Source organism: Entelurus aequoreus, linkage group LG05 (assembly GCF_033978785.1).
Source record: "Entelurus aequoreus isolate RoL-2023_Sb linkage group LG05, RoL_Eaeq_v1.1, whole genome shotgun sequence".
Lineage (NCBI taxonomy): Eukaryota > Metazoa > Chordata > Actinopteri > Syngnathiformes > Syngnathidae > Entelurus > Entelurus aequoreus.
Window position 1 is genome coordinate 71,743,843 of NC_084735.1, and position 11,381 is coordinate 71,755,223.

At 35.6% G+C, this 11,381-nt stretch overlaps 1 protein-coding gene across 1 annotated transcript; it reads right to left on the minus strand.

The window, feature by feature from the left end:
* Positions 1-1,358: 1,358 nt before the first annotated feature.
* On the minus strand, positions 1,359-7,029 carry LOC133649827 (hepatitis A virus cellular receptor 1 homolog). The gene is made up of 7 exons (XM_062046502.1): positions 6,935-7,029; positions 2,605-2,788; positions 2,216-2,364; positions 2,113-2,148; positions 1,951-2,039; positions 1,776-1,884; positions 1,359-1,687 (listed from the first exon to the last, which is right to left on the minus strand). The coding sequence occupies exons 1-7, from the start codon at positions 6,987-6,989 to the stop codon at positions 1,611-1,613; spliced, it is 699 nt and encodes a 232-aa protein (XP_061902486.1). The 5' UTR covers positions 6,990-7,029; the 3' UTR covers positions 1,359-1,610.
* Between the last annotated feature and the right edge of the window lie 4,352 nt (positions 7,030-11,381).

The following is an 11,381-nucleotide window of genomic DNA, read 5'->3' on the forward strand; positions in this document are numbered from 1 at the left end:
AAGTAACTTTTTTCTTGAAGGGAATTTTATTATGGATTAATCTTATTAACATTATTTACAATCACCCAACATTGAGTTAGAATAACTCAACTTTTGGGTTGAATAATTCAACCCAATAGTTTGTTTGGGAATAACCCCACATTAAATTATCAAAACTCAACTTTTTGGTTAAATAATTCAATGCAAAAGTTGGATTGAAAAAAATTTACCCAGAATTTTGAGTTAAAATAACTAAAATAAGGGGTTTGTCCTTTTCTGAACCAACAGTTGGGTTAAAATTGGGTTATTTTTTAACCCAACATTTTTTAGTGTGCAGGAGCCTATCGCAGCTGCGCTCGAGCGGAAGGACACGTCGCCACCTCATTGCAGGGCCAACACAAATAGACAGACAACATTCACACTCATAAAAATTTATAATATAATATAGTAATATAAAATGATAAATATTTAAATTTGTTGTATTTCACAATTCAACTGCACGGTTAAAATGCAACAAAATAATACAAAATAACTGAAAAGGTCATAAAATAGATACATTGGTCATTAATTAAATCTTGGTTAATTAAATAATTAAAATGCAGTTATGATTAAAATGCCGTTAAATATCTAAAAAGCTCATATAGTCATTCAATAATGATCATGGTTGAGGAATAATAAATTAATAGATTGTACATAATAATGAAATATTATATTTTACAGATTAATTAAATAATTAAAGTCAGTTAAAACATTTAAACATTTATAAAATATATAAATTGGTCATTGAATAAGTATGTTTTTCATTAAATATAGAACACATCATTTATGATTACACTTCCCAGTTTAATTAAATAAACACTGTAAAATTATGAATACAATGCATATATTGAATTACTGTATTAATAATATAGTAATAGAAAATACAATATAATATAGTAATAATAAATAATTAAAACTCTTTAACTTTTGTTGTATTTCACAATTTAATTGAACAATTAAAATGCAACAAAAAAACCCATCTATAAATAATTGAAAAGGTCACAAAATAGATGAATTGGTCATGAATTAAATCTTGGTTATGAGCTATCTATTTCATAATTAAGTTAATGGAATTATTTAAAGTATTTAACTTTTAAAATGAATAATTAATACACAATACAATATTTAAAATTGTTATTTAATAACTAAAAAGTTCATTGAATTTATAAATTGCCAGTGGAATAAATATAATAGCTAACAAACAATAGGTTCAAAAACAATATTTTAGAATAGTTTATCTTTTACTAATCAAATAATTAAAATGCAAATACATAAATAAAAAAATGCAATTAAATAATATATATTTAAAAAATAATTTATAAATTGTTTATTAAGTCATGGCCATGGAATACAAATTTAATAGATGATATAGAAATATTGAGGCTCATATTTCACTGATTAATTAAATCATTAAATGCAGATATATAATGAATAAGTAAAAAAAAATCTTTTATGATTACAATTCCCAGTTTAATAAAATACATACTGTCAAAAATGCAAATAATGTTTCAATATTAAACATAAGACTGGAAATAATAACCCTTCAGAGAGATAAGGGGGAAAAAAACGAATTGGACTTCGACGTAACGACTCTACAGATTCTCCTCTTTCTCTTCTGATTGGCTCATGCTTCTGTCAGTCCAAACTTTCTGATTGGACCGCCAGATCCCTGCGGAGGTAAAGCAAACACTTCAATAAATAGAAATAATAAATGAATAGAAGTAGCATCACAGGACTGTGAGTGTGTGTGTATTAACTGTAAGCAGCAGTCAGTAGGACGGCAGGTATGAAGATGATGAAGGCCATGCGGATCGTGTGTCCCAGGAACGTGTACAGATTGTTGAAGTTGCTCTGTTGGACAGACGACTAAAAGAACCCAAAAGCTTTTGTCAAATATCTGAAAACAATCGGATGCTGTTATTAGCACCATACCCCAACTCGTGCCACTAGGGGTCCAGTTGTTTCTTCTGTTGTGATGTCACATCCTGTGTGCTGGGTCACGCTCTCTGCGACATCACTTCCTGTCCAGGTTAGAACCGAATAAGTGCATTTTTCATCCGAAATAAAAGTGAACTTCTCTTCATGTGTTCTCACTTTTGGTTGTCTGTGGTGCATTCAGGTTCCCGGATGCTACAGGAGCACAGAGAAACTTGTGGCGTTACGGTCACCAGGAAGCGCAAAATAAAGCCGCACTGACGTTTAATGACGATGAGGAGGACGGTGAAAGTTTTGTCGTTGAAGAAGCCCGGCAGCTGAATCCGGCAGTGATAGAAGCCCGAGTCTGAAGGCCGCACGTTGAAGATGGAGAGATAGGAGACAGCGCTTGAAGACACAGACATAGAGTACCTGCCACACAGGAGGATAGCGGTAACCATGGCAACCACATGCACAGATGGGATACATTTGCCCTCTAAGTGTCTTAAAAACAAGAGCTATTTTGCTACAATTAGCCCCTGTCACATAGCCTCTGGCTTATGCTGGCAGCCTCTACACAAAAATTGAGGTCAAAGTTCATTTTCCAGCATCCATTTCTCTGGTAAAGGGGTCAAATTACTATGGGACTCGCAGTCCTTCAGCATTGCATACCTGTATGAGCTTTTGTATGTCATCCGCTCGCCCGCCATGTTGACCAGCATGTTTTGGCAGGAGAACAGCGACGGCGTACCTTTCCCCCAACACACGTGCACGCCTCTCTGCTTGGCCGCCTCCACACGGCACGGCAACGCCACTCTCCTCCCTGCCAGCCCCACCACCGTCTCCACGGAACCCGCTGACGCACATGCCGGGGCGAGATGCATTGACACAAAGTCAGATGATTGTCTACATTAAAACACAACTGACATATATAGTTTCCCCACCATTTTCTTCACAATAAACCTTACGTTTCTGGCACCATTGACGCTTACAGGGCTCCTCTAATGCTGACAACATTCATAGTTCTAGACCTAAAAATTATATCTACAGGTCAAATCCCCCCTAAAATGGACCCAGTAGTGATTTTAGGCTTGTTCTCTAACAAATTTCCGCACATTTTGGAACGCCAACTTTCAGCTCCAAAATATGTTTGGGCCTGCCTCAGCCTGCTGGCGTCACCTACAGAAGATTGGAGGCAATTTCATATTGTGTGGTATGTGTTTTGGTAGCATCTTCATCCCGAATTGTGGTAGAGGCCTTTATCCACACTATATGGGAAATTGGGTTCTGTGGATGACGTCACACCAAGGGGGGCGGCATATTGAGTGTGGTGATGGAAAGGTACTGTCATGTCTGTGATTATGTTTTGTTTTAGTCATGTTCGGATTTGGTTTTGGACTTTTTGTGCACCTCCTTGTTTGGTTTGGTTTCCATGGTCACCCATTAGTTTTCACCTGTCTTGTCACGCACCTGTTTCACGTTTCGAGTCACGCACCTGTTTTCACTGATCACGTCACTATTTAAATCTGTCTGTTTCTGTTGTTCGTCCTGGCGTCCTCACACTATTTCATCACTCTGCTCCATGTCTTGTCACAGTTGTTTACCAAGTAAGTTTTGTTCATTTATGCCACAGTTAGTGTTTTTGTTTTATTGTTCATAGTTTTTGTGCCCACGTGCATGTCTTTTGTTTCTTAGTCAAGTTGTATTTCCGCCTTTGTGCGCGCCATTTGTTTGCTTCCTTTTTTTGTAGTTTATTAGTGTTAAAAGAATAAATAATGTATTCAAACTCACGTCTGGCTCGCGCCAACTTTCCGTTGCCTTCTGGAGAAACAAAACCCAAGAACCCAGTCGTGACAGGTACATTAGTACAGTGAGTTATCTATGATTACTCAAAAACAAATTGATATTATGGGAAATTACTGCCGCTTACATTTTCAGGAGTAAAATAAGAAAACTTATTAGTGAAATTTCGGTCATCTAGACCAGTGGTCCCCGAATACGGCCCGCCAGCATCCAAAATCCGGCCCGGGGGAAGTCTCAATTTAAAAAAAAAAATTTGTCCTTCCTAATCTATTTTCTACAGCTTGTTACTCTCGGGGTCTCCTAGCCGCTCAGGCAAATGAAATGTGTCCTCTGCATTTGACCCAGCCCCTTGTTCACCCCCTGGGAGGTGAGGGGAGCAGTGGGCAGCAGCGGTGCCGCGCCGAGAATCATTTTTGGTGATTTAACCCCCAATTCCAACCCTTGATGCTGAGTGCCAAGCAGGGAGGTAATGGGTCCCATTTTTATAGTTTTTGGTATGAATCGGCCGGGGTTTGAACTCATATACTACCGATCTCAGGGCGGACACTCTAACCACTGTATGTATATAAACACACACACACACGCACACAAACACACAACCCGGCCCCCGGTCAAATTTTTTTAACCCAATGCGGCCCCCGAGTCAAAAAGTTTGGGGACCCCTGATCTAGACACTATGGCTCCATTAAATACGAACTGTACTTTTTTTTTTTTAAATTTTGCCTATGATCCACAATGCCTAAGTAAAACAAGAACACATATGTCAGGATTATTCAACTACAAACGTACATAATGAAAAAGGCCGCAGTTTCAAGAGCCCAAGGTCTCAGGGGCCGGACCTCAAAATTTGGATGTTTTCTTTAGAAAGTGCCTTCGCAAGTTATATTCCTTTGAGACTGTGTTTCAATTACGAAGTAATTACAAAGTAAACACATCAGCTTTGACACTGCACTGTCAAAAAATGTATTATTCTGCCCTCGCTACTCATTTCCAGCGTGTAGCTAGACAGATAGTTAACAGCATAATTAAACAGAAGTTAAGTTTTGTTGATGATTGATGTTCCTTCTTTTTGAATTATTTTTACTGCCTCAGTTTTATTTATTTGTCTTCCTTTATTTAGGTTTGCAGGACTAAAAATATAAACATTACAAAAGTATAACGTCCTTTGTGCATTTTACATAAATAACGCCCGTCGTGTATTTTACATGAATAAAATAGAAGGGTTAGTGTTTATACACACAGGAAAAAACATTGCACACATGTGATTTTACACAATTAAACCTAAGGTGTAGCTTTACCGTCCTCTGTTGGTCAAATTCAGCACTACATCTATTTAACCAGTTTTGATCGCCAGAGTTTAACAGCCAAAAACAACACGACCACGAATACAAAAGACATCACAAAGTCAGCAATTTCAATACATTCATACTTTGTTGTCCAGTCGCTGTCAAAAGTCCAATTTTTCGCAATTGATTTACGGTAGATTTTTTTCAGGGTCGATAGTGCCATCTTCTTCTACCCACCTAATGCTGCTTCATTGTGACACATATGCCTTGCTGTTGTCCCCTGTAGGGTGGGGGAAGTACTGCATACATGTGCAACCCTGTTTTGAATGGTTTCATCAAGCCTATTTGGGTGTTGTTCGGAGGGCCAAATTAAAAGCTTTGGCGGGCCGGATGTGGCCCGCGGGTTGGCAGTTGAATAAAACTGACATATGTCTTTCTTTTTTTATGCATTCTAATTTGTAAAATACGACAATTATAAGGTGACTAACAATGCAGCTAATGGGAGTACTCTATTGGGGCCATAAAGCCCTCTAAAAAACATCCAAAAACCGCCGACAATGCTCCATTTACATCTCGTGATCTGAACAACACAAACAAACGAACAAACAAGCAAAAAAAAAAAAAACATGTGTTTTTTTCTTACATAAGAATTGTGAATGATAGACAAAATTCTTTAAGGTACCCTATTTATAATTAAGTTACTTTCTGCCAACACTGATTCAACCAGTTTCCTTTATTTAACCAGGTAAAATCTCATCGATTAATTATAACAATAAATCAATAAATCAAATTAGCATGTGGTCATTAGCATCTAGTGAGTGTTTTTTTTTTTAATTCCAGGGGTTCTTACCTTTTTTGACCTCAGGGCCCAATTTTTCCACTACAGAGGGACTCTGGGCCCACACAAATATCAACAGTGAATTAGGAATCTTACTCTTGATTTAAATCATATTCAATAATTATGTCTAACGTACTTACAGTTTAACAGGATACAACTTGTCAAATGATATGAAAGCATGTGTTAATCATAAAGATTATTATCAAGGCTTATGTCAGACTGAGTAAAAAAACAAACCTAATCAAATATACTGCAAAAGAAGGGACACAAAAAAAGTTATAAAAATAACAATAACGTAGGGCTAAAATGAATGAATTCCAACTAAATTGATAATAAATAATGTGTTTCTGAATTAAACTGTCAAGAGAATTAAAGTGCAAATGAAAATACATCTTCACCAATTTAGTCATAATTTTTGCGCTTAAGAAACTTATTTACGACTTTAGTGCCAGACTTCTTTAGTTTGTTTGATATTGTCATTACTGCCACAAGTGGTGGAAAAGTGTATTACAGCTAAGAAACAGATTTTTTTTTGACTGCCCTCGAGAAGCGCTTGTGGGCCAACAATGGGTTAACAAAGGTTAAGAAACACTGCTTTGTTTCAACACATGATAAATACTAATACTTTATGATACATATTTTTATATCACTAAATAATATTTTATTACAATATATAAAAAAAAGAAACATTGTTTGATTTAATAATATATAAAGTAAAAAAAAAATCTACTCAAAATACAGTAACAGACAAACATTTCAGATTTAAATTTCAGACCCCCCCGCCCCTCACACAAAAAAAACCCTATTTAAAATTTGGTTCTTGTACTAGTTGTGTTTATTCTACAGTTGGATAATAAAAATAATCATAATACATATTTTATTTACCTTTAATAATATGTGCTGGAGAAAAATATAGTTAAATATAAAAAATAATACACCAAATAATTACAAAAAAACAAGAAATAAAAAATAAATTGCAGTTACAGTCAACAATTTCAGATTCAACTCTTCTCCCCACCAAAAAAAATATTTATTTATATGCCTGCAAAATGTACCTTTTGAAGTCTAGACTTACCTGTGACGACAACAACACAGGTGAAGGCGTACAGACGGAGCAGCAGCATTTTCATCTAACTTTTTCCGTTATATGCACAGACGGACCGAATGACTGCAGGAAGGGCCGAGCAGACGAGTCGGAGATGCTACTTCCCTTTTCCATTCAATCCTATATTTTTAGAAACTGTCTCTGTTGCCAAAAAAAGTTACAAAAAAAGTCTCAGTGGCCTAGATGTCAGAAAAAGTCGCTTTCGTTTCTCCTCTCCCGATTTAATTATCATCCTACAGTGAAAACAGTCGAGAGGTGAAAGGTCAGCTCTTCTCATGTTGGGCTTCATTCCAATCTTATTAGATTTACTTGAATTGGAAATACAAATACAGCTTTGTTTATTCAACTTGACTGACATACCAAGAACAGTCATATATGCATAGATGAAGTTGTCCCATTATTGCATTGTTTATTTACTTTCTTAGAATTGTTAAATTGTTTAAATACTGTATGACCAGATAGCATTTGCAAAGTAATAAAGCGACAAAAACATTATTTACTGGTGTAAGCAACTTTTTATTTTGAAAAGTTAAGTGAGTAATGTTTTTGGCACAAATAATGCATTCTTAAAGGAAAACTGCACTTTTTGGGGGGAATATTGCCCATTACCCACAATCCCTATACACGTCTTTCGCTTTTGTGTGCGTTCTAAATAGTGAAAAACTGCTAGTAAGAGGCGGCTAACAATGTAGTTAATGGGAGTAATTTATTCCGCCTATAAGTTGCTCTGAAAATGAAAATAATAGTTTCATTCACATGCCTTGAGTTTGAGTTTGAGTTTATTTCAAACATGCAAACATACAACATGATACATCACAATTTCCAGTTTCTCTTTTCAACATGTTCGAAAATGTTCACTTCCTGTTCTCAATGTATTCACAATATACTCCATAAGTAATCACAATAAAAATAAATAAATAAATAATAATTGGTGAAGTAACTCATATTTCATATGATGAGATAAGTAAGATTATTTTGAAAATGAAAGAATAGATGGATGAAATAAATTCAGAATGTTTATCATGGTTTTTCTTCTTTGTACTTTGTAAACACTTTAAGTTTGAAAAGTTTATTACTCAAGCTTTAGTGGCATACTTTTTTGACAGAGTGACACAGCCTTGTTCATACTGCTCCTTTGACCACTAACGAGTGGTTGCGAACCGCCATAAAATAAAGAAGGAAAAGAAGCTTGAGTTGCTTCTGCCGCTGCATCATCGCCTGTGAGTAGATGAAAGGTAATGCTAGGTTATAAATGCTGCATCTCACCTGTATTGTAGAAGGTTGGTCAACTTTGAAAATCCACACGCAATCAACTTGACACTATATGGCTCTCGACAAATGGAACACAGCATAAAACCAGACAACATTAAATATTGTTTAAATGAGAAGTTAGGATTATACTGAATATAGCAACTCAAGGAGCACACAAGTGCTGAAAGATACAATGGTCCCATTTGTCAGCATCGCAGTGAGAGCAGACATTGTAAATACCTGTTTTATGTTCTTATTTGAAACATTTTGCAATAGTGCTATATAACACTTAGGGATGTCCGATAATGGCTTTTTTGCCGATATCCGATATTCCGATATTGTCTAACTCTTAATTACCAATACCGATATATACAGTCGTGGAATTAACACGTTTTTATGCCTAATTTGGAAAACCAGGTATGGTGAAAACAAGGTCCTTTTTAAAAAAATGTATAAAATAAAATAAGATAAATAAATTAGAAAACATTTCTTGAATAAAAAAGAAAGTAAAACAATATAAAACAGTTACATAGAAACTAGTAATTAATGAAAATGAGTAAAATTAACTGTTAAAGGTTAGTACTATTAGTGGACCAGCAGCACGCACAATCATGTGTGCTTACGGACTGTATCCCTTGCAGACTGTATTGATATATATTGATATATAATGTAGGAACCAGAATATTAATAACAGAAAGAAACAACCTTTTTGTGTGAATGAGTGTGAATGAGAGGAATGGGGGAAGGAGGTTTTTTGGGTTAGTGCACTAATTGTAAGTGTATTTTGTGTTTTTAATGTTGATTTAATAAAAAAAAACAAAAAAACAAAACGATACAGATAATAAAAAACCCGATACCGATCATTTCCGATATTACATTTTAAAGCATTTATCGGCCGATAATATCGGCAGGCCGATATGATTGGACATCTCTAATAACACTTTAAGGCTCTCACAAAGCTGCCATTAGTGGTAAAGAAGAAGAAGCTACTGTAATGCTTAAAATGACTGACAAAATGTAAATATTACATGTTATCATTAATGTGCCTTTTACTTCTATATCACATACAGCATGTATATAAAATGGTGTTGTTTTTTGTGCAGCCCTTTGAGACATTTGTGATTATAGGCTATATAAATAAACTTTGATTGATTGATTTTAGAGGGCATGATATGTGGAATAAATGAATGCTAATTACCTGCATTGTTAGCCGCCTCATAGTTTTAAATACATTGTTTACTATATAGAAAGCACAGAAAAGGCAAATACTGTATATGTGTGTTCTTGTCTCACATAGGGATTGTTGATGATGGGCAACATTAAAAAAAAAAAAAGTGCAGTTTTCCTTTAAAGGTGATATTTCGGATGTTGGTCCTCATACACGTCCACACGTGTATGAGGACCAACATCCGAAATATCACGTCTGAGTGACATGACATTCGAAAGCTTACAGCCAATACAAATGGGAATTCAATAGAAATTTTAAATTGACCAACTGGTTTATCAGAAAAGTGGCAACGTCTGAGTGACATGACATTCGAAAGCTTACAGCCAATACAAATGGGAATTCAATAGAAATTTTAAATTGACCAACTGGTTTATCAGAAAGTCCCCTGGAAAAAGTCAAAGAACGACGCCATCACAGGAAGTTACATCCTGAGGCAGGTCTACTTTATGGGTGTTTCAGAAGGAAAATGTCATTGTTTGTGGTTGAGAGCATATCAGTATAACCTTAAACGATGGACTTAACTTAAAAAATATGTCCTAAATAATTTAAAAAAATAAGGTTATGTTTAAGAAGCAGCGGCGGCAAGGCAAGATTCATAATCATAAACGCTCATTTTTGTTCTGTTTTAGAGTTGTATTTTGAGTTTTAACAGTAGAAAAATAATAGTTGCACCGCTCAGAGCGGATAACATTAGCTTTGAAGGGGAACTGCACTTTTTTGGGAATTTTGCCTATCATTCACAATCTTAGTGAAAGACATGACAATGGATGTACATTTTTTTTATACATTCTAAATACTGAATAAATGCAATCAAAAGTCAGCTTACAATGGAGCCTGTAGGAGCTGCTCAATTCTGCCCTTAAAAAACATCCAAACACCTCCATCAGGGTTTTATTTACATGATGGCAGTATATATATAATGTAATAATGAATTATAACATTTAATATTTACGAATTTTGCTCATTTTAAACATACGCGGCGCATTACTTTAAAAAACGCATCACAACGGTTGCTTTTTTTTCTTCATCACTGATTACTACTCACTGCAGACTTTATGAGAGCCAACAAACATAATAGAACATCACTTACTGTGCAAGGTCTGCGTTTAGATGAAGAATGTCTCATGATCCTCGCGATGAAACGGGGTAGTGGGGCATCGTTCTCGCGTCGTTCTCGCAATTTTCGGGTCGTAAATGGCTGTCAAGTGTACCAACTTGTCGGAGTACGTCCTCAGCCATCTGCTTTCAGGTGACAGACATGATTTAAGATCTACAATAAACTTCCAGGAAGCAAGGAAGCGAGGCAACAACTCGCCAGTCGATCATAATAATAATAATAATACCTGGGATTTATATAGCGCTTTTCTAAGTACCCAAAGTCGCTTTACAAGTAGAACCCATCATTCATTCACACCTGGTGGTGGTAAGCTACTTTCATAGCCACAGCTGCCCTGGGGTAGACTGACGGAAGCGTGGCTGCAATTTGCGCCAACGGCCCCTCCGATCATGTCGAAATTCTATACAAGATTGTTATCGCAGCGTCGCTATAAATAGTTTGTCTGCATTAGCGCCTATAATACCAATATCACTAATACTTGGTTAATAATCAAGTCACAAAATGTAAATGGAGTATTATTGGCACTTTTTTAATGGTTATTTCTTGGATTTTATGGGCGGAATAGAGGACGTCACATTGGCTCCGCTGCAAGCTGACTTTTATATATATTTAGAATGCATGAAAAAAAAATTCATCCGTCGTCATGTCTTTCATAATGATTGTGAACAATAGACTTTAGACTTCCTTTTTATTGTCATTCAAATTTGAACTTTACAGTACAGAAAAGAACGACATTTCGTTACATAAGCTCATGGTAGTCCAGGATAAAAAAGCAATAAGGTGCATAAATAAATAAATAAATAAATAGGTAACTGTACAGA